Here is a 24,451-nt window from a genome sequence, read left to right as displayed (position 1 = left end):
AGTTTAGTTTTAGTTTAGTTTATTGTCACGTGTACCGAGGTACAGTGAAAAGCTTTTTGTTGTGTCCTATCCAGTCAGCGGAAAGTCTGTGCACGATTACAATCAAACTGTCCACAGTGTACAGATACAGGATATAGGGAATACCATTCAGTGCAAGATAGAGTCTAGTAAAATCCGATTAAAGGTGATCCAAGGGTCTCTAATGAGGTAGATGGTATGTCAAGACCGCACTCTAGTTGGTGATTGGATGGCTCAGTTGCCTGATAACAGCTGGGACCATGCCTGATCATTTCTGTTTTAACATTCAATTTCCAGCATCTGCAGGTTATTGCATTTAAATTGCAGGTAGTAGTTGCTTGGTCATGCACTTGGGAAGAACCTTTCCCAATGGACATGCCTCGATGCTTTTCGATACATTCACTGCAGGTTTATTCTCCAACCTTTGTACTCATGGAGTGTTGTTCTGTTGTTCCGTCTTTCTGTTTAACTGCTCCCTCTGGTGGCCGTGAGTAAACTGGAAACACAAGAGATTGCACGCAGGGTGCTGAAGTCTTGAGTAAAATACAAAGTACTGGGGGAGCCAGTGAGTGAAGCAGCATCTCTGGAGGGAATGGACAGACGATGCATCAGGTCATCACTCTCCTCAGGCTGATCAGTCTGAAGAAAGAGATGATGGCCACCAGTCTTGTGGCACGGTGGCGCAGCGGTAGAGTTGCTGCCTTACAGCGAATGCAGCGCCGGAGACTCGAGTTCGATCCTGACTACGGGCGCCGTCTGTACGGAGTTTGTGCGTTCTCCCCGTGACCTGCGTGGGTTTTCTCCGAGATCTTCGGTTTCCTCCCACACTCCAAAGACGTACAGGTATGTAGGTTAATTGGCTGGGCAAGTGTAAAAAAAATTAAAAAATTGTCCCTAGTGTGTGTAGGATAGTGTTAATGTGCGGGGATCGCTGGGCGGCGCGGACCCGGTGGGCCGAAGGGCCTGTTTCCGCGCTGTATCTATAAATCTAAAAGATCTTGACCCAGAACGTTATCTGTCCATTTCCCTCGAGAGATGCTGATTTCCTCCAACACTTTGTTTTTTTGCCATAAAGTAAGCTGTTTGGCATTTTCCACATATACTCAACATGTTGGCATATGTCGAGTATTCGTTCCATTGTCCAGGCCAAGATCTAATGCTCACCCACATGTGGTCGTTATCACAGTGCTGCCTCTGGAGCCTCACTGTGTTCATATTGCTAGACCCTTTCCCACAGTAGAACACTTTAGTGCAATGCTGCCTGTGAAGTTTTGTTTAGTTTAGTTTAGAGATATAGCGTGGAAACAGGCCCTTCAGCCCACCGAGTCTGTGCCAACCAGCGATCACCGTACACTAGCACTATCCTATACACAAGGGACAATGCACATGGTATTCCAAAGCCAATTAACCTACAAACCTGCACGTCATTGGAGTGGGGAGGAAACTGGAGCACCCTGGGAAAACCCATGCAGTCACAGGGAGAATGTACAAACTCCATGCAGACAGCTCCCGTGGTCAGGATCGAACCCAGGTCTCTGGCGCTCTTACGGCAGCAACTCTACTACTGTGCCACCATGCCGCCCTATTTGATATAACCTGAGCCGATGAATTATGCCATTTAAACCCTTCCCCTTAGAGTTGGATCATCAGCAGCCATACTGGTCTGTCCCCAGGGAATTCTTGTAGGACACCAGCTTGTGCTGTTGTCAGCTGATCACGGGGAATGGGCGGGGCCTCAAGCAGTTCACCAAAGACATTGGCTTCATCGAGTTAGACCAAGCTGTGAATGGAACACAGCTGCAATGAAATGCAGTGTTAGAAGGAACTCCAAGGCACCCTGGACAATAATCAAATGTGTTGAGCTGACCTCTAAACCGCTGCCTCCCCCTCCCCATCTTCCCCCGCACACCCCTTTCATTCTTCTCTCCCTCCCCACGCCCTGTGCCCATCCTAGACTCCCACTTACTTCTCTCCATCCACCTACCTTCCTTCCTCTGGCTTTGCAACTCACCAATCCTCTTGTCTCACAACTTCTGTTTTGCATCTTTGGCCTTTGTCCAACCATCTGCCAATTCAAAAACTGCTTCGCCTGTATTCACGTATTCCCTCTCACGCTTTGTCCTCCCTCTCCACTCTCCCAGCTTTCTTTCCCTACTCCTGAACAATCAGTCTGTTAGGGCTCTCGACCCAAAACATCCCTATCCATGTTCTCCAGGGACGCTGCCTGAACCGCTTAGTTACTCCATCACTTTGTGTCTTTTTTATTTGTGTAAACCGGCATCTGCATTTCTACATTTAATTTGCGATCAAAGGGGAGAGGCAAACTCTTTGTAACGCTCAATTATGGAAATAAAATAAAGCCCATTTAACGCCTGTGTGTGCAGAGGAAACAATTCAACAGCTGCCCAAACATTTGCTCTCATGTTCTCAGTACAATGATTAATATTTTCATCGTAAAATTGCTTCATGAAGTTAACATGTATTGTCCCCACCCAAAGACAAAAAAACCCTGCTGACAGATCTGCTGATGCTCAACAGATTTCCACTCTCCTGCCATGACAATTACTTCCAAAGCTTCCTGTCTTTCCTTACCCATGTGTAGAGTGCAGCAACAGGCCCTTCAGCCCACAATATCTATGCCAAACATGTTGCCAAATCTTTTTTTAATTTATTTTTTAGAGATACAGCGCGGAAACAGGCCCTTCGGCCCACCCGGTCCACGCCGCCCAGCGATCCCCGCACACTAACACTATCCTACACACACTACATCCTACATTTTGCACAGCCAATTAACCTACATACCAGTACGTCTTTGGAGTGTGGGAGGAAACCGAAGATCCCGGAGAAAACCCACGCAGGTCACAGGAAGAACGTACAAACTCCATACAGACAGCACCCGTAGTCAGGATCGAACCTGAGTCTCAGGCACTGCATTCGCTGTAAAGCAGCAACTCTACCGCTGCGCCACCGTGCCGCCATTGATCTCATCTCCTATGTCTACATGTGATCCATATCCCTCCATCCCCTGCATATTGATGTGCCACTATCATATCTTCCTCCACCACCACCTCTGGCAGCGTCTTCCAGGAACCTATCGCTCTCTGTGTAAAAAAAAACCCCGAACCCTGCACATTGTTTTTAAACTTTGCCCCTCTCACTTTAAAGCAGCATATTGGCACAGCGGAGGAGTTGCTGCCTTACATCGCCAAGGACCCAGGGTCGATCCTGACCTGGGATGCCATCTGTACAGAGTTTGTACGTTCTCCCCGTGACCTGCATGGGTTTTCTCCGAGATCTTCGGTTTCCTCCCACACTCCAAACACGTACAGGTTTGTAGGTTAATTGGCTGGGTAAATGTAAAAATTGTCCCTAGTGGGTGTAGGATAGTGTTAATGTACGGGGATCGCTGGGCGGCACGGACTTGGTGGGCCGAAAAGGCCTGTTTCCGGCTGTATATATATGATATGATGATATGATATGACCTGCATGGGTTTTCTCGGGGATCTCTGGTTTCCTCCCACACTCCAAAGATGTACAGGTTTGTACGATAATTGGCTTGGTTCAATTGTAAATTGTCCCGAGTGTGTGTATGATAGTGTTAGTGTGAGGGGATCGCTGGTCGGCGTGGACTCAGTGGGCCGAAGGGCCTGTTTCCGCACTGTATCTTTAAATTAAATAAAACTAAACTATGCCCTCTGGTCCTTGACATTTCCACCCTGGGGAAAAAGCTTCTGACCGTCCACTTTATCCACGCTCCTTACAATTTTATATACTTTTATCAAGTCTCGCCCTCAGTCTCTGACGTTCCAGAGAAAACAGTTCAAGTTTGTCCAAAGGCTTCAATTCTTTGTTTTCTCCACAGACGACTAAAAATCAGGATGAGGTGGTGGCTTCCAACCTGAAGGTGGGGGTTTACACCTTCCAGCTGATGGTCACAGACACAGCCAAGCAGAAGACGACGGACGATATGAACATAACCGTCCTCTCGCCAGAGCAGTCCGAGGGTAAGCATGCTCTCCCAGACCCAACGGGCAGTTAACACGTCATAAGGTCATACGTGATAGGAGTAGAATTAGGCCATTCGGCCCATCAAGTCTACTCCGCCATTCAATCATGGCTGATCTATCTCTCCTTCCTAACCCCATTCTCCTGCCTTCTGGTCCATTACCTCTGACACCTGTACTAATCAAGAATCGATCTATCTCTGCCTTAAAAATATCCATTGACTTGGCCTCCACTGCCTTCCGTAGCAAAGCATTCCACAGATTCGCCACCCTCTGACGAAAGAAATTCCTCCTCGTCTCCTTTCTAAAAGAACGTCCTTTCATTCTGAGGCTATGACCTCTAGTCCCAGACTATCACATTAGTGGAAACATCCTCTCCACATCCACTCTATCCAAGCCTATCACTATTCTCTGCATGTTTCAATGAGGTCCCCCCTCATTCTTCTAAAATCCAGCGAGTACAGGCTCAGTGCCGACAAACGCTCATCATAGGTTAACCTACTCATTCCTGGGATCATTCTTGTAAACGTCTCTGGACCCTCTCCACAGCCAGCACATCCTTAGATATGGTGCCCAAGTTTGCTCACAATATTGGGCATCATCATTTAGCTAATTTCTAATTGTTCCCCCACCCACCCCACCCCTTCTCCCCTCCCTCCCCTGTGCCCTATTTGGACTCTCGTCTATTTCTACCCTCCTGCTACTTTCCTCACTCGAGCTTCACAATTTGCAAGTCATCAAAACTGCCTCATGCCTTGTACTCTTATCTCTGGCCTTTGTTCCAACTATCAGCCTCTTCCCCCCCCCCCCCCCCCCCCCCTGCCTGTGTCCACCTATTGCCTGCCATGCTTTGTCCTCCCTCTCCCCTTTTCCTGCTTTCTTCTCCCTCCCGACCCTAAAGCTATCCTATCCATGTTATCCAGACAAGCTGCCTGACCTGCTGAGTTACTCCAGCACTTTGTGTCCAAAAAGCAGTTAGTTTAAAGCGTTCATTGTAGGAAGATTGGAAAGCAGAGAGTTGTGTTAAACTTGCATGGGGCCTTGGTGCGATTCTGCTGGGGGAGGAGGGGGGGGGGGGGGGAGGACACTTTAGTCAATTGTGGTTCCAGTGTAAAAGGGGTTCCAAGGCATGAGGCCAAATGCACAAAATAAGGATGATGTGTTGTTGCTGCCTTTTAAAAATGGATGACCTATTTTCGCTATGTGGTGGAAGATCAGAGTACATGAGTTGACTAAGCCTTTAAAGTTCTCCAGATTGAGATGACGGATAATGGATGGGAAATGGACAATAGGATTTGAGCACTTGAGGAGGCAGCCATTGGGCGGAGGCATGAGAGGGACCGGTCAAGGAGTGGTGCTGAGGATTAGAGGGGGATGCAGTGGGTCAAAGCTTGGGAGGGACTAGACAGGGGCAAGATTGCGGAATAGCTCAGGTCATGACTGGGACCGTGGGAAGGTCTGAAAGGGGAGGGGCGGTGGGGTGGCTTAGTGTGGTGGGGGGTGGGGAGAGAGGCAGGGCCGTAGGAGGGGCTGGGGTGGCGTGGGGCTGTGGGAGGGGGTAGTTAGCGCAGCGAGGCTGTAGAATTGTAGAATACAGGAGCTGGTCGGTGGATGGGTGGCTTTGTGCAGTTCAGTGGGGCACTGGGCAGTGACAGACCATGAAAGCACTGAAGGGGGAGGGTGTAATTATACCATAACAAATGCAATTCAGGAGAATCCGTAGAAAGGGAGATAAGAATTGATTAAGGTGCACATCATTGCAGCATTTCATGGAAGATTAGATTAGCACGGGGGTTTAAAGTGGTAGGAACTTACTTGGAAGGCTTTACATGAATGAAAGAGTCTTGATGGACATTGTTATCCAGCCTTGGTTCCGGGGTAACGAGTTATACTTCATCGCAGTTTGTTCAAAGAAAGAACGGTGGCGCAGCGGTAGAGTTGCTGCCTTACAGCGCCAGAGACCAGGATTCGATCCTGACTACGGGTGCTGTCTGTACGGAGTTTGTACCATCTCCCCGTGACCGCGAGGGTTTCCTCTGGGAATCTCCGGTTTTCTCCCACACTCCAAATACGTGCAGGTTTGTATGTTAATTGTCCCTAGTCTGTAGGATAGTGCCCGTGTATGGGGATCGCTGGTCGGCGCGGACTTGGTGGGCCGAAGGGCCTGTTTCAACTCTATACCTCTGTATCTCTAACTTAAACTAAACACCTCACTGTTATCTCACGGTGACTTTTAACCTCCTGTCTCTCCACCCGCTCCAGAATACTGCAATGCTGATCGTAAAATAGGGCCTTGTCGCGGGGCCTTCCCACGCTGGTATTACAACGCCGAGGACAAGAAGTGCGAGATCTTCACCTACGGTGGCTGCAAGGCCAACAAAAACAACTTTGTGGACCAGAAGGAGTGTGAACAGGCCTGTGTTGGGGTCAAAGGTCAGTGGCTTATTTGGGAGGGCACGCGGCTTGTGCCTCATCTTTACTGTTTTTCCCAGGATGTTGAATGTGTGCCAAGGGTCCATTTCCAAGGAATGCCTCACAATCTGGGTGGCACAGTGGCGCGGAGGTATAGCTGCTGCCTTCCAGCTCTAGAGACCCGGATTCAATCCTGACTACAGGTGCTATCTGTACGGAGTCTGTACGTTCTCCCTGTGACCATGTGGGATTTTTCCAACATTCTAAAGATGTGCAGGTTTGTAGGTTAATTGGCTTCTGTAAATTGTCCCAAGTGCGTAGGAAAGAACTTGTGTACGGTTCATTGATGGTCGGCGTGGACTTGGTGGGCCGAAGGGCCTATTTCTACATTGTGTCACTGAACTAAACTAAACTAAACTAACCTCTTCACTGCACCGTACCTGGGCTGGAGGACCACATGGAATATGCACAGAGATGCTTGGAGAAGGAGAGACCCAGCCTTCGTCTATGGTCCATGTTGAGACTAGCCAGCCTCCTGCAATCGGCTTGGGAGTTTGGGGAGGTCAACCAGGGTTTGCCGCTCCATCCCTCTCTGGAAAGACTGGTTTTGTTGTGCTTCAGATGAGGAAGGGTTCCGGCCCATCCCATGAAGGATTAGTCATCGCACAATCGGTGTCCCTTGGGGGTCGAGTGGATCACTGTGTGTGTGTGTGTGTGTGCATGCGTGCCTGTGTAATACTACCCCCCCAGCCAATGAATGACAACATTAGGAAGGAATGGGAGGACTAAATCAATGGATAATAATGGGATCCCATAACTAAACCCCAATTTTTTTTCGGTCACTTAAAATGCTCACGACAGACCAATATTTGTTTTCCATCAGGCCAGGAGAATTCTATTTGTATTGTGCTTTCTTTCATTTTAAGCGTTGGATACCTCAGATCAATATCCATGTACCTGTCCAAATGTCTTTTACCTCCTCTGGCAGCTCATTCCATATACCCACCACTGTCTGTGTGAAAAAGTTGCCCCTCAGGTTCAGATTAAAGCTTTCACCTCTCACCGTACACCCATGCCCTCTGGTTCTTGATTCCCCATCTCCGGGTAAAATACTCTACATCTACCCTATCTATTCCACGTCAACCCTATCTATTCCACATAGTCATACAGTGTGGAAAAAAAGCCCTTCAGCCCAACCTGCCATCACCAACCAATGTGTCCCATCTACACTAGCCTGCCTGCCTGCCTGCGTTTGGCCCATAGCCCTCTAAACCAGTCCTCTCCATGTACTTGTCTATATGTTTCTTAAACATTGCGATAGTACCTGCCTCAACCATCTCATCCAGCAGCTCATTCCATACACCCACCACCCTTTGTTAAAAAAAAATATCCCCCAGGTTCCTATTAAATATTTCTCCCCTCACCTTAAACTTATGGCCCCTGGTTCTTCATTCCCCTATTCTGGGCAAAAGACTGCGTTTACCCAATATACCCTCTCATGATCTTTTACACATCTACCCTATCCATTCCAAGTCAGGAGCGCTTCTGGTCCCAGTTACTCTTGAGAATGCAGCAGGGATTACAGTGAGAATGGAGGAGGGTGCAAGTCTTTGGATGGATTTCTCAAAATGGATGCAGGAGAACCAAAGAAGGAATGACAGTGGTGCGGTTGTTAGAGCTGCTGCTTTACAGTTCCAGTGACCCAAGTTCAATCCTGACCTTCAGCGCTGTCTGTATGGACTTTGCGAGTTCTTCCCATGACCCTGTGAGTGTCCCCTGGGTAATTCAGTATCCTCCCACATCCCAAAGGCATGCAGGTTGGGTTGGTTAACTGGCTGCTGTAAATTGACAGTGGTAGAGTCTGTGGGGAGGGCTTATTGGGGAAAATGGGTCACAACAAACTATGGTGAGGGGATGGTGGGAAATGGGGTTGTTCTGAGAGCTGCCAAAGGCCTGATAGACCGAATGGGTTCCTATGTCACAAGGAAATGTGGAATCAACCTTCTTTCTCTCTCTTTCAGTTGGAACCAAATCTTCAGGCCGATCCGGTTTGCCACGTGAGTAAAACGGCCTTGTTTGAATCTTCGCGGGTTCTTAAGACTAATGAGAACTTGCATGTATATACACATCTTAAGGTGTACTTTGGAGAAAAGTACTTTAAAATATATCCATTCTTCGTAATGTGCGAATCTTGCAAGGACTAAATTCCCACAAATGCACCAAGACAAATAACAGTGCAGTCTCTCTTGGATGTAGAAACATGGAACTGCAGATACTGGTTAATACACAAAAGGACACACAGTGCTGGAGTAACTCAGCAGGTCAGGCAGCATCTCTCGGGAACATGAATGGGTGACGTTTCAGGTGGAGATTCTTCTTCAGACTGATTGTAGGAGGAAGGAGAAAGCCGGAAGAGGAGGCAGGACAAAGCGTGGCAGGCAATAGGTGGACGCAGGCAAGGGGGTTTCATGATAGGCAAATGGTTGGAACAAAGACCAGTGATAAGAGCAGAAGGTGTGAGACAGGATTAAAGAGTTGCGGATTGTGAAGCTGGAGGGGGGAAAGTAGCGGTGGCGGGCAATAGGTGGAAGTCGAGGTGAGATGGAGGGAAGGGGGGATGTGGGGAGAAAGGGAGTAGGTGTAGGGGGGCGGTTAGATTTCCATCAGTGTGGGAATGGGAGGAGGAGTTAAATTGGTTAGCAAACAGGAGATCCAGTTCGCTGAACCCAACGCTGGGTCTGACAAGGCCTAGTTGATCTCCCGGTTGCAAGGGGATTGGTATCTGCTCTGCTCCAAAAATGTAGCTGCCAAAGGGGGATGGCATTGAGATCAAAATATACACTGAGGTCTGAGGTGCCTTGGGAGGGTTGGAGGGTCTGTGAGAGGGTGAGGACTCGAGGGTGTGTCAGGCGGGGGTCACGGGGTGTGGAGTCGGTGGAAGATCGCAGGTTGGGGAGTCAGATGCAGCTACAATTGGCAGTATGGAGTCAGGGGGCGCAGGGTGAGCAGATTGTAGCACTGACATTGAGACCTTATTGCTGGCATCAGGATGCTTTAGGCCCTGCACAGCTGGATGGGGTGAACTCAGGCATGGGGTGACTGGGATGGAGGTGGTTTGCCAGTGGAACAGGTTCGATATGTTTGGTGGTCTGCAGTGACGTTATGCTGGGGTTCCTCAAGTCACTCATGCCGGCCCGGCTCACCCTTGTGTTCCTTTTGTTCACTCCCTCCTCTTCAGAGTGCACGGGGGCATGCACAGAACAGCAGTTCAAGTGTGAGGACAACTGTTGCATTGATGCCAACCTGGAGTGCGATGGAACTCGACATTGCAGTGATAACTCGGATGAGTCTGGTTGTGAACATAGTGAGTACAGTTTACTACCGGCCCTTGCACAAGTAGCCACGGGTGGGAAGCCTTCTTCTACCTTTTATATCTTTATTTGCATGCTCTGCCCTTTCCAACTCATAGAATGTTCTCTGCAGAGCAGGAGGTCACACAATTCATGGAAGCACTTTCTCCTTGGTTATTTTAGCAGCAATTTTCCGGCACCTCTTTTAACCCGGACAAAATTTGCGGGAGCGTACTTGAGATCCCATCCCCCGGAAATGTGGCGCCTTGGCCAGGTAGGGCGGCCGATCTCGACCACATCGGGACTTCCGCGTCGATCGGTGGGTCGAATTTGCCACTGGGTCCTGGAACTCTGGCCTGGCAGATCCGTTCCCCTAGCCGACTGCCGAGGCTGATTTTGCAGGCCAGTATCTCGGCCCCTCAGCGGCCGAGGCGAACCATTCCAGTGCCTTTGGACTCCGCTCAGAGGCCGTGACCTATGTTGGTCTGGCCAAACGGATAATCGAGAAAGATGCTGAAACTAAGGGTGCTGGAAAATCGGTGGTGGACCTGTACTGGGGGCAGAAGCACAGCCGAAGAGGTGAAGAATTGTAGACCAACAAAACGTTACTGTCACAAGAGAGTGGGAAAGAACATCAGTGAAATGCAGAGGTGCGATAATTAGGTTTGAACCTGAGGATCAGCACAATAATTGCTCTGATTGAATATTCCCATCAGGGTATTCACAAGGGAGCACCTTGAGACATGAGCTCTCCAGAGAAGACTATTGTAATTGTGACTTTATGAATAATTAGATGGGTTAAATGGGTTCAAAATCTCTGGAAATTGCCCTGGGATACCGAATGAGACTAAGAACGAGTTTTAGACCATTGATGACAATATTGACATATTGACATGGGGTGAAGATCCAGTAGATGGGGAATGTTCTAATGGTCCTTATCAACCCAGTCCCATTACAGGTATTGGAAATCTCCAATTCATTAGACTTGATTTAGCTCCAGGGAAATTGTCAAAAAACAGACATCGGTGACCAGGAAAAAACATGAGAATAATAATTTCTGCAACTACCAGGTTAATGACTAACAATCATCAAAGGTTCAGATGGAGAAGGTGCTGTCTATTCAATCTTGCCGTTGGCAAACAGCAAACACCCATTTCATAGTGCATTAGTGTAAAGTTCCCAACAATGTCTTTCTAGTTCAATTCAAGTCGGACAATGGACGGGAAACAGAAAGCACTTGTTCAACTAGTTGGGACCACACAGGAGAAGCAAGTTCTGAGATGTCCTCAACCACCAGCACCCACCTTGTAGTACTTGGGATTAGACTCTATTTTTTCTCTTATTCATGCATGATTTGGATGTGGAAACTTAAATGCAAAAACAAGTGGTGGGATTGACAAATGATGCACATTGGCTGGGGAAACTCAGAAACTATACAGTGAGTCCGATAATCTATGTTGGGAAACCAGAAACATTGACCTGCATTTATGTGCACATTTCTTGGTCATAAGATCTCTAAAACAATTCTACAACTCATAAAATATTTTCGATTTGCTTAGCTACATGTTGGCAAGACCCATCAGCCAAACAATCTGTTCCTGTGATTGTGGGTCAAAGGGTAAATGTTGGCCAAGATACCAAAATAATGTTGGTGCTCTTTCATGAGGGAATTTTGTGGCATTTTCTATGTCTCCATGAGCTGGCAAATGAATTCTGTTTAACATCTCACCTGAATGCCACACGTCCAAAAATGTTGCATTTCTCCAGGGCCACACTGGGAGATCCACTTCTGAACTAATGGTACTGATTACACTTGAACTTGTGACCATTTAATTTAAATGCTCCTCTGAATAGGGCCTAATAATGGCAGCTGAAAATTCAATGCTGGCCATTGTATATAAGCAACGAGAACGGAAACCTGGGGCAGTGAAGGATTCTATAGTGTCAAAATAGTGAACAATGGTAATAAAATAAGGAGAGGCAAATGTGAAGGACCTCTAAATATATCATTCAATGAAGCAGATGTGATACTTTGCAGAATGGCTGATGCAACGAAACATAAATTGGAAGCAGTGGTGGCAATAGCTGGAAAACGAGAAACAATCGTACCTTGGACGCCTTTGTTTAATTTAGTTTAGTTTAGAGATACAGCGCAGAGACAAACCCTTCGGCCCACTGATTCCGTGCCGACCAGCGATCCCTGCACACTACCACCATCGCACACACTCTGGGGACAATTTACAATTTTACCAAACCTATTAACCTACAACCCTGGACGTCTTTGGAGTGCGTGAGGAAAAACGGAGATTCCGGAGAAAACCCACACGGGTCATAGGGAGAATGAACAAACTCCGTACAGGCAGTACCCGTAGTCAGGATCAAACCCGGGTCTCTGGCGCTGTAAGGAGGTAACTCTACAACTGGGCCACTGTGCTGCCTCACATCTTTGTTGTATGAGGACTAGGGAGTATCATGTAACTAGGGAGTATCCAGGCTGCAATGGAGATGACGGGCTGCTGCTCTTTCATGACTGTCGAATGTAGCATGTGGGGTTTGTGTCAAATGCTGCTCATTACTTCATTACGTAAAGCTAGACTTTGCGTTGCGCACTTCACCTTGGACCCTGGCAGACTACGTGAGCGGTTTGAGCTGGTCTCAGACTCCGTCCCAAAGTGATCAATCCACCTGGTCACCACAACACGTAATTCTCTGGCTGCCTGCCTCAGTTAATTTGCTGTAACTCGAATCGTTGCTGGTCCTTACTGGAGTCCTTTGATTTATTTTCCTTTTAGTGTATATATTTGTGATTTCTCATGGGGCGAGGCGTAATGGAGCTTATTGTAACAAGCTTTACTTTGGCATTTTGTTTTCCAGTTCGTGACCGATTCAACAGGCTCTTGGACATAAACATCCCCAAGGAGAAAGGTAAACTTTTCATGAACCAAAGTTAAACTGCATGCTGCATTATCGGACAGCCACATCCACCAAACCTCCTTGAACTATTACTGACTGTGCTTCCATGTCCTCATAAGGAATAGGAGTAGAATTGGACCATTCGGTCCATCGAGTATACTCCGCCATTCAATCATGGCTAATCTATCTTCCTCCTAATCCCATTCTCCTGCCTTCTCCCCATTACCTCTGACACCCGTACTAATCAAGTGCTAATCACTTCTATCTCTGCCTTAAAAATATCCACTGACTTGGCCTCCACAGCCCTCAGTGGCAAAGAATTCCACAGATTCATCAACCTCTGACTAAATAAATTTCTCCTCATCTCCTTCCTAAAAGAACGACTTCTTGCATGATTATGATTTCAGTGAAGTGTAATGGGAGGCCCGAGCTGTATCATCTTTGATTCAATTCTGAACACACTGCTACATTCTTAGAGTTTGGGTTTAGTTTATTGTCACGTGTACCGAGGTACAGTGAAAAGCTTTTGTTGTGTGCTAACCAGTCTACAGAATGACAATACATGATTACAATTGAGCCATCCAGATATATGATGAAGGGAATAATGTGAGTAACGTTTAGTGCAAGGTAAAGCCAGTAAAGTCCAATCAAAGATAGTCTGAGGGTCTCCACTGAGGTAAATAGTAGTTCACTGTTACTGCTCTCTAGTTGGTGGTAGGATGGTTCAGTTGCTCGAAGACAGCTGGGAAGAAACTGTCCCTGAGGTGTACATTTTCACACATCTATAAGTTTTGCCTGATGGGAGAGGGGAGAAGAGAGAGTGGCCAGGGTGCGACTCGTCCTTGAGAGGAGGTTAGTCGGGGTGTGAAAGAAGTTACGGCAGAATAGAAAGATGTAATATTTATGGTCTGCTGATCTAGGCTTCAGATCAGTCTCAGTTTTGTTCGTTGTGCCACCGCTTCTTGCAATCGCAACCTTTGGCTTTACAAAACAGGTGCATACAGTCCAGGAGCAAGAAGATGATGCTCAACCTTTGTAGTATTATGGGTGTTTTCTGGATACTGGGTGCCACAATTTAGAAAGGATGTTTAGGTCTTGTAAATGGTGCCGAGAAGGTTGTGAATGTATGGGTTTTCCCCGGTTTCCTCCCCTACTCCAAAGATGTGCAGGTTTGTAGGTTAATTGGCCTCGGTTAAAAAAAAATGTAAATTGGCCCTAGTGTGTAGGATAGTGCTAATGTCAGGAGAGGCGGCACGGTGGCGCAGCGGTAGAGTTGCTGCCTTACAGCGAATGCAGCGCCGGAGACTCAGGTTCGATCCTGACTACGGGCGCCGTCTGTATGGAGTTTGTATGTTCTCCCCGTGACCTGCGTGGGTTTTCTCCGAGATCTTCGGTTTCCTCCCACACTCCAAAGGCGTGCAGGTTTGTAGGTTAATTGACTGGGTAAATATAAAAATTGTCCCTGGTGTGTGTAGGATAGTGTTAATGTGCGGGGATCACTGGGCGGCGCGGACTTGGTGGGCCGAAAGGGCCTGTTTCCGCGCTGTAGAATCTAAATCCAAATCTAAAAAAAAATTGCTGGTCAACACGAGCTTGGTGGGCTGAAGGGCCTGTTTCTGTGCTGTATCTCTAAAGTATTAGGGCGTGGCCCAGAACCATATGTTTAGGTGCTGAGAGACCACATTACTCACACCTGTCTGTTCTCAGGCTGCTGTCTCAGTGGTTGGCTCCACACAAAGCCAAAAGGTGATGACATTACCATTTCATTGCTGCAGAGTTTGAGCATAATCGGAGCATTTGTTTTAAGTTGATGACGGTGCATAGCAGGGAGTTCAGACTCCAGGCCCAGGGGCCGCTGCTGTAATGAGTCTGAGCCCGGCATGTTATTATGAGGCAGGGTATTTTACCATTGGATGGGCAGATACAAGGTGGAGTTGATTTTAGATTTTAGATTTAGAGATACAGCGAGGAAACAGGCCCTTCGGCCCACCGAGTCCGCGCCGCCCAGCGATCCCCGCACATTAACACTATCCTACACACACTAGGGACAATTTTTACATTTACCCAGTCAATTAACCTACATACCTGTACGTCTTTGGAGTGTGGGAGGAAACCGAAGATCTCGGAGAAAACCCACGCAGGTCACGGGGAGAACGTACAAACTCCGTACAGACGGCTCCCGTAGTCAGGATCGAACCTGAGTCTCCGGCGCTGCATTCGCTGTAAGGCAGCAACTCTACCGCTGCGCCACCGTGCCGCCCTTGCCCCCCCAGTTGGTCATTGCTGGGGCGGCAGAAGCTGTTGGTTCTGGCAACTGGGTGTGCAGGAGGGTTAAAAGTTCGACCTGGGGCTGGGCTTGGTATAGAATAGGATGCCACGCTTGCAAAATGTTTGATTCTTCCTCGGCCCAGAGAAAAAGGAGGATGGCTGGGGAAAGAAGATATGTACCGAGAGCCAAATCCATTGATCTTCACAATGGCTAATCTCTGCACCGTTTCCAAGATTGAATCTGAGTAAAGCACAGTGCATTCAGAGGTAGATGTCGGGCAGACAGACGTGAACAGAGGCATTTGAGGTACTGGGAACCCACGTTTAATCCATGTAGTGGATGATGTTTCTAATTAGTAACATACAGTGGCACGGACAACTTATGTTATTCCGACTGATGTGTCATCTTACACTTCCTTTCATCCATTCAATCATTCTTCCTTTCATTCTTTTTTTTCATTATTTCTCCATTTTCATTTTCTTTGTCATTAATTCACAGGACCTGAACGATCTAGGCAAGGCCAATATTTATTACCCATCCCAAATCACCCTCGAGAAGGTGTTGGTGTGCCACCTATTGACAATAAACCAATCTCGCTATGAGTAGATACAGGTTGCTTTGTTACCAGAAGAACTGCCAATAGAACCAAGCACACTGAAGCCTCTGTGTCTCTCTGCCCCTCCTTTTCTATCGCTGCTGGTCTCTGTTTCATTGAAGAAGATGATTTGTCTGATAAGGAAGATAGACACAAAAAGCTGGAGTAACTCAGCAGGGTAGGCAGCATCTCTGGAGAGAAGGAATGGGTGACGTTTCGGGTCGAGACCCTTCCTCAGGCTGAACGATAAGGATAGTCTGATAAGGATAGGATTGTGGGAGCTACAGTTTGCATCTTAGAGAATTAATCCCCCCCCCCCTCTCTCTCTCCCCTCCTGTCTCTCCAGCTCGCTGTGTCTACCCTCCGAAGACCGGCCCCTGCCGCGCAGACTTCAGCCGCTTCTACTACAACCCCCTGAGCAAGTCCTGCGAGCGCTTCACCTATGGAGGCTGCGATGGCAATGAGAACCGCTTCATGGAGGAAGGCAAATGCATGGCCGCCTGCCACGGAGTGACAGGTAGGGGTCCTTCCATTCACTCCCATTGGGTGTCGTGCCGATAGACTTAAACTACCCATCGAAAAGCATCTCAACAGACCCAACCTCCTTCCCATTCACTCATATTGTGTAGAATCTCATTACAACCCCTTCTGTTGTGGGGTAGACTGACTCTCCTCCCCCCCCATACCCCCCCCCCCCCTCCCCAATTTTTGCACATCCCAAATCCTGGACTTTCCACTCGTCACTTTAATTTCATGTTTCATGTACCTTGCTGTGTTTCATGACTGTTGGCAGACCAATTTCCCTCCTGGGATAAATAAAGTTCTATCCTATCGTATTAGACCCAATCACTTCCTCTTTCACTTCTATCGCATAAAACCAACAGTTTGTGCAGCAGTGGCACAACTCATGCCGACTCGTGCACTCAATGCCACATGGCTTCTTCGCCACTTTGTCTACATTTGCCACCACCACAGGGAACTAGGTATTTGTACCCCTTGGTCTCTCTGTTCTACAACACTCCCCAGGGTCCTATCATTCACTGTGCAAGTCCTGCCCTGGTTTTACTTGCAGTAAAAAACAAACAGTCTGATATTCCAATGTGGTACTGAGGGAGTGCTGCAAAACAGGAGGTTCCATCTTCGCTCGGCGGAGCTCAAGAGTTCAGTCGCCTTGGTGCCTTGGATATTGTATACACTCAACCTACATCACCGGCAATGATGTAGGAAAGAACTGCAGATGCTAGTTTATTCCAAAGATAGACCCAAAACGCTGGAGTAACTCAGCGGGTCAGAAACCATCTCTGGAGAAAAGAAACAGGCGACGTTTTGGGTTGGAATCCTTCTTCAGACCAGATCACCAGGAATGATTATTTCATTGCTCGTGTATTGTTGTTTTGAGAGCTTGCGAGTCACAAATTAGTTGCACCATTTCTGACCTTACATCTTCAAAGTATCGCGTGGACTGTCACTTACTTTGGGACCTCGCCCCTGAGAGAGGTGTCGAAAATGATGCCGGGCCTTAAAATCGACATGCAAACCAGGTGAGAAGGTTATTACAGCACTGGGCACCGGTTCTCCATTCTGTGAATGGCCAAACACACACCCTGGCTCCTTAAATCAGTCTGTTCTCACTCCTTCTGGCCTGTCCATTCATGGCCGGAAGAATTGTGTCAAGGTAAGTCAAAATGGGCTAAATGGTCTCCTCTCAAAGCACAGAATATGAACCAGTAGTTTAGTTTAGTTTAGCCTATTGTCATGTGAACCGAGATACAATGAAAAGCTTTTGTTGCGTGCTATCCAGTCAGTGGAAAGGCAATACATTATTACAATCGAGGCATCCTCAGTGTACAGATGCATGATAAAGGGAATAGCGTGAATAATGTTTAGTGCAAGGTAAAGTCCAATCAAAGATAGTCTGGGAGTCTCCAATGAGACAGACAATGAGCTCAGGACTGCTCTCCAGTTGTTGTTAGGGAGGTCCAGCTGCCTGACAACAGCTGGCGTTTGCTTGCCTGTTGGTTAAACTGCAAGAGTAATATTTCTGGATTTTTAATCATTTACGGCCCTAAAATAATAATCTGGCAACTGAGAATTGAGCCGGCCGGCCGGCGGCGCGGAACCATGCAGGAGCGGATCCGGCTGACAGCCGACGAGAGCAGGCACGAGCCCCGTGGCCAAAGTGAGCCACCGTGAACAATGACCACCCAGGACCAGGAACTTGAACAACTCCGTCAGCCACTGAGACACGAAGATCCAACGGCCACACGCAGCAGAAACGTGGAAGCCCCAAAGACTGGACAATAGACAATAGGTGCAGGAGGAGGCCATTCGGCCCTTCGAGCCAGCACCGTCATTCAATGTGATCATTGGCTGATCATTCTCAATCAGTACCCCGTTCCTGCCTTCTCCCCATACCCCCTGACTCCGCTCTCCTTAAGAGCTCTATCCAGCTCTTTCTTGAATGCATTCAGAGAATTGGCCTCCACTGCCTGAGGCAGAGAATTCCACAGATTCACAACTCTCTGACTGAAAAAGTTTTTCCTCATCTCAGTTCTAAATGGCCTACCCCTTATTCTTAGACTGTGGCCCCTTGTTCTGGACTCCCCCAACATTGGGAACATGTTTCCTGCCTCTAACGTGTCCAACCCCTTAATAATCGTATATGTTTCGATAAGATCTCCTCTCATCCTTCTAAATTCCAGTGTGTACAAGCGTGGAGGAGGGAGCCGCTGGCGGCAATGGATGGGAGGATTGGGCCGGCAGGAGAGGGACTGGAGTATTACCTGCTGCGCAACCTTCAAGGTCGGACGCAGGAGGAGGCCACCGGGACACACCGGGAGTCGGTCGACAGGGGAGAGGGAGATCGGGTCACACGGGGCTTCAGGCTTCCTGGATTGGGGGTGCTCCAGGACTTCCAACATATGGACTGGGCTTTGGAACTGTTTGTGTTTTCTGTATTTTTTCATTTTAAATGGCACCAAAACTGTGGCGACTGTGCGTTTGTGGTTGTGCAAAAGAATTTCACTGTGCTGTGCATAAGTGACAATAAAAAACCATTGGTTCACTGATGTGTAAGGCAGCAGCTCTACTGACGGCACCATTCTACTTCCCCGGAAGATTGCTTCTGTAAATATGGAGGGAGACTCGTGTAATACATGCGTGTCTCACAACTCTCAGTACACTTCACGTGGCTGTATCCTAAATGCTGTTTTTCTCTTTTTAGAGAAGGACGTATTTGCCCGAGGGAGCTTTGAGAGACAAAAGGAAGAAAAGTCTTCAAACGGTCAGTATTGTACGGCAAAGGATGCAGTGAAAGACGGAGGGGAGTCGGGGCGGAGGGCAGGCGTGTGGGTGACTAGGGGAATGATAGGAAGATTGGTCGGAGGGTGTTTGGTGCAGTTGAGGAAAGGAGGGATTATGGCTTGTGGATGGAGGGAGGTGTACATGGAAGCTACAGAGGGGGGGGGCACGGTGGAGAGTCACCCATGGATTCCTTTGCTCCTTTCCTCTCTCTCTCTCTCTCTCTCTCACATAGTGTCATAGAGCGTGGAAACAGGCCCTTCGGCCCAATTGGCGTTTAAAGGAAAAACTGGATAGTACATGAGAGAATGATCTGTTAGTTATCCCAAATGTTGCACTTTCATCTCAAATACAGGAGTTATAAAGTCATACAGTGTTGAAACAGGCCCTTCGGTCCAACTTGTCCCCCACCGACCAACATGTCCCATCTACACCAGTGCCTGCATCTGGCCCATATCCCTCTAAACCTGTCCTATCCATGTACCTGGTTAAATTTTTCTTGAACATTGCAAAAGACTTTTTAGATTTTTTTTTAAATTTCGAGATACAGCGTAGAAACAGGCCCACCGGGTCCGCGCCGCCCAGCGATCCCCGCACACTAACACTACTGTACAACAACTAGGGACAATTTTTATATTTGACCAGCCAATTAACCTACAGACCTGTACGTCTTTGGAGTGTGGGAGGAACCCGAAGGTTCTCGGAGAAAACCCACACAGGTCACGGGGAGAACGTACAAACTCCGTACAGACAGCACCCGTAGTCAGGATCGAACCTGAGTCTCCGGCGCTGCATTCGCTGTAAGGCAGCAACTCTATCGCTGTGCCACCGTGCCGCCCTAGTACTGGTTCCTATTAAAACTTTCATCCCCCTTCACCTTAAACCTATGTCCTCTGATTCTCGATTCCCCAACTCTGGGCAAGAGACTCTGTGCGTCTACCCGATCGATTCCTCTCATGATTTTATACACCTCTATAAGATCACCCCTCACCCTCCTGCGCTCCAAGGAATAGAGTCCCAGCCTGCTCAACCACTCCCTGTAACTCAGGCTCTCGAGTCCTGGCAACATCCTCTTAAATCTTCTCAGCGGGTGGCACGGTGGCGCAGCGGTAGAGTTGCTGCCTTACAGCGAATGCAGCGCCAGAGACTCAGGTTCGATCCTGACTACGGGCGCCGTCTGTACGGAATTTGTACATTCTCCCCGTGACCTGCGTGGTTTTTCTCCGAGATCTTCGGTTTCCTCCCACACTCCAAAGACGTACAGGTATGTAGGTTAATTGACTGGGTGAATGTAAAAATTGTCCCTAGTGTGTGTAGGATAGTGTTAATGTGCGGGGATCGCTGGGCGGCGAGGACTCGGTGGGCCGAAGGGCCTGTTTCCGCGCTGTATCTCTAAAATCTAAAAATTTTAAAAAGCACCCTTTCCAGCTTGACATCTTTCCTATAACACGGCGCCCAGAACTGAACACAATGCTCTAAATGTGGCCTCACCGACGTCTTGTACAGCTGCAACGTGACCTCCCAACTTCTGTACTCAATACTCTTGACTGATGAAGGCCTCTATCTCCCTCTCCCTCCCCCTCTCTCTCTCTCTCTCCAGCTGGCATTGCCATAGCTGTGGTTCTGGTCATCTGCATTGCCGTGGTGCTTGCCATCCTGGTCTACTACGTGCTGAAGATGAAGCGGAACCGTCCGCAGGCGAGCCCGACCAGCTCCAGCGGTTCCACCACGGAAGAGGTGAAGAAGCTGATGCACATGGACACGAAGCCCGTCTGACCCCATGAGCTGCCCATGCCTCCGATGTCCTTTGCAAGACTTTTGGTTGGGAGAGGGAGCAGGTGGGTGGGATGAGTCTGATTTGAAACTGATGGCTTCCTATTTGTAGATTATCAAGTAACATTGTTTTCCCAAGTGCCTGGATTTTATGCGAAAATGGCCTGCCAGTGTGCTCCAGTTTTGCCGGTGAGCCGGTAACAGCCATTCATCCAGTTGCCACAGATACTTCCAGGCAGCTCGAAGATGGTGACTAGTTTCCACTGAGCGCTGGCTTAGTGCCTTCCTCATTTCACCACTCACTCACGTCAACATTTGAAAACACACAGAACTGCCCCACACTGAACCCGTGGACTCTTCGTGCATTTTCTTCTGACCATTTGTGTGCATGTAGAGTGCCGCCTTTAGGACAGTGAGGCACTGTTCCTCCCTAATCCCTTGTCTGCTGCCGCGCCCTAACACTCCTCCATAACCTCCCACCCTCTGACACTCCCCACACCCCCTTCCCTTGAACACCCAGTTCATCTGACGTTGCCCACTACCCAGTTCCATTGACACTCCTTGTTCCCCTGACCCTACTGCCCGTTCCTCTGACCATCCTTGTTTCGTTGATTCTCCCTACTCCTCTGCTCCTCCCTGGTTCCTCCGACCCTCCCCACTCCCCTGACCCTCCCCACTCCCCTGACCCTCCCCACTCCCCTGACCCTCCCCACTCCCCTGACCCTCCCCACTCCCCTGACCCTCCCCACTCCCCTGACCCTCCCCACTCCCCTGACCCTCCCCACTCCCCTGACCCTTCCCCGACCCTCCCCACTCCCCTGACCCTCCCCACTCCCCTGACTCTCCCCACTCCCCTGGTACTCCCCACTCCCCTGACCCTCCCCTGACTCTCCCCACTCCCCTGACTCTCCCCACTCCCCTGACTCTCCCCACTCCCCTGACCCTCCCCTGACCCTCCCCACTCCCCTGACCCTCCCCTGACTCTCCCCACTCCCCTGACACTCCCCTCTCCCCACTCCCCTGACACTCCCCTCTCCCCTGACCTTCCCCACTCCCCTGACTCTCCCCACTCCCCTGACCCTCCCCTGACTCTCCCCACTCCCCTGACCCTCCCCTGACCCTCCCCACTCCCCTGACCCTCCCCACTCCCCTGGTACTCCCCTGACCCTCCCCACTCCCCTGACCTTCCCCACTCCCCTGACTCTCCCCATTCCTCTGACTTGCTGATGTTCCACATTCCTCTGTTCCTCTGATGCTCCACATTCCTATTCGTCCACTCCTCCACGTTCCCCAGACCCTCCCCACTCCCAGTTTCTCTGCCGCTCCATTTCTTCCTTCCTGGCTGCCCTATCCTCCTCGTTGGCCTCTCGCCCCGTTTTACCCATCCCTCCCCCTCAGTCCCTTCCCTACCACTCACCTTACCCGTCCCTCCCTCTCAGTCCCTTCCCTACCTCTCGCCCCGGCTGTATTCCTTGCAATGTGTGCAGCTCCGTCCGGAACCTTTGCTCCGGAGGTGATGCCGCTGAGCCCAGTGCACAGAGAGCCCTGAGGGGAGCTGGCATGTGGCCACTTTTACTGGAGGTTACCTGCAGCAATCTCGAGAAACCCCAACATTTGACCACACAGAAACAATTGGAAAACGAGACCACAGCTCACATGATCATTGCTGAATAAAGGTACATTCAGCAATTCAGGGGGGGGGGGGGGTCGAGCCCGAATTTCAAAATCCATTTGTGGGCCTCCTCTGAGGGAAAATTGTGGTTTAAAAAAAAACCATTTGCTCATCAAACACAGAATACCATATTGGTCAAAGGGCAAATGATTAGCTCCTATCTACAAGTCCGGTTGGCCAGATGTTGTTGATTATCATGGTCTTCCATTTCTGGGGTGGTACTTAACAGCGAGCTGGCTTTTATATTCTTGCCTTTATCAGAAATCCAGCTGCCCTAATAAATACAACTATTCTAACAATCAACTGCTCACACCTATATCTTAGCTATTGGAGATCCTTTTAATCCTCTTGGTATTATATTTGACCCAACTAACCCCAGGGATAGTTGGCAGTGTGAAAATAGACCACCCCACCCTGAACAAGCAATGCAGGGGACTATAGGTGTCTTAACAGCAAAATGCATGTGATTAATGGCTACAGGTTAAGGGGAAGCCTCCCTCTGCTCACTTTATCTAGTACTGACTGGCAGTCTCTCTCTCCCTTTCTCTCCTGCATTGCCACAGTCACTGTCTGAAATTATATCACTGAGCCCCCACGATTGTGCAAATTAAACACAGCTCAGTATGTGTGAGATTAATATCTGGCCTCTTGCAATTTGAACTCGTGTGAATTGGAAGAATTATCGAGAGGTATTGGGAGAAGATGTCAATGGGCTTCATTTTGTTGAGAAGTTGCAGTGAAGCTGTAGGGTTGACTAAACCTGGTAATGCGAAGAGTGGACTGGAAACTGTAGAGAGCATGGTGGCACAATAGCAAGAACTTCAGTGTGTTCACACTGACGTTGTGGACAATGACCTGTGACATTATCAATTCTTGTTACAGAATCCAGTCAACACTCAGTCCATGAATGGGATGCAGGGCTGGACTCTCAGTGAATGGTGCATTTTGCAACAAGTGCATTTGCTCTTCCGTCGGTTTAAATAGTGCATTAGAGCAAAGAGTCTAACAGTTTGACCAAACAATCCACACTTTAACCGGTCACAGCTGTTTGACCATCTAACTACCCGAATTCAGATGGTCAAGCAGCCGCAGCTGTGGGATAACTGCTTCAGCAAGGGCAGGGTGTGGAGGCACGTTACATGATACCAATAATAAATACAAGAACAAGCCTAGCCACGTAATAGGTGACATTGTGTGTAAGAAGGAACTGCAGATGCTGGTTTAAACCAAAGATAGACACAAAAAGCTGGAGTAACTCAGCGGGACAGGCAGCATCTCTGGAGAGAAGGAATGGGTGACATTTCGGGTTGAGACCCTTCTTCAGCTGAAACGTCACCCATTCCTTCTGTCCAGAGATGCAGCCTGTCCCGCTGAGTTACTCCAGCTTTTTGTGTCTATAATAGATGACATTAATTGATACAGGAATCGCCAAATCATTTCCCCGTTGACAAGGACTAGTGCTATCTTTATCTGTCATGTGGTAATATGTGCCAGAGTTTTCATTTAACAAAGCAAATATTGAATTGTCCTCTTAAGCCTTAAGCGTTCTGGTTTTGGAGCAACATCAGCAAACACAAGGGCCTTCGTTGTATGTATTTTTTCTGAAAGTCATAATTTGTTTTCTTTTGTAAAGATTATTATTCTGTATAATTTCTGATTTCAAACGCCAAGTATTTGGAATGTCTTTTTTTTTACGATTAAACTTTCTAATTGTGAATGTTTTCTTTTCATTTCTGCTTCCCAACTTTAATGTTTTTATTTAATAAATGGATATTTCTAGGTTTGGAATCTGCGTGCAGTTTTGTGTTTTCTGTGCAAGCTTTTGATTGCATGTGGAGGTTGTGGTTGAGCTAATGTAACACCACTTTTTAAGAAGGGAGGGAGAGAGAAAATGGGGAACTGTAGACCAGTTGACCATGTACAATTGTAGACCATGTACCATTGTACATCAGTAGTGAAGAAGATGCTTGAGTCGATTATTAGAGATGTAATAGCAGCACATTTGGAAAGCAGTGATGGGATCGATCAAAGTCAGCACGGGTTTATTAAAGGGAAATCATGCTTGACTAATCTTCTGGAATTTTTTGAGGATGTAACAAGTAGAATGGATAAGGGAGAGCCAGTGATTGTCGTCTATCTGGACTT

The 24,451-nt window shown here is 48.3% G+C and overlaps 1 protein-coding gene across 1 annotated transcript in view; it reads left to right on the top strand.

The window, feature by feature from the left end:
* LOC144597217 (kunitz-type protease inhibitor 1-like) overlaps positions 1-24,068 on the top strand; it is a 75,237-nt gene extending 51,169 nt beyond the window's left edge. The window contains exons 3-10 of the mRNA XM_078406233.1: positions 3,881-4,022; positions 6,285-6,455; positions 8,456-8,491; positions 9,673-9,798; positions 12,659-12,709; positions 15,908-16,078; positions 18,785-18,844; positions 20,462-24,068. Of these exons, the coding sequence (XP_078262359.1) occupies positions 3,881-4,022; positions 6,285-6,455; positions 8,456-8,491; positions 9,673-9,798; positions 12,659-12,709; positions 15,908-16,078; positions 18,785-18,844; positions 20,462-20,637 (933 nt within the window). The 3' untranslated portion in view covers positions 20,638-24,068. The remainder of the gene's footprint in view (positions 1-3,880; positions 4,023-6,284; positions 6,456-8,455; positions 8,492-9,672; positions 9,799-12,658; positions 12,710-15,907; positions 16,079-18,784; positions 18,845-20,461) is intronic.
* Positions 24,069-24,451: the final 383 nt, after the last annotated feature.

This window comes from Rhinoraja longicauda, chromosome 10, assembly GCF_053455715.1.
Source record: "Rhinoraja longicauda isolate Sanriku21f chromosome 10, sRhiLon1.1, whole genome shotgun sequence".
Lineage (NCBI taxonomy): Eukaryota > Metazoa > Chordata > Chondrichthyes > Rajiformes > Arhynchobatidae > Rhinoraja > Rhinoraja longicauda.
This window is presented reverse-complemented; position numbering and strand designations above follow the sequence as displayed.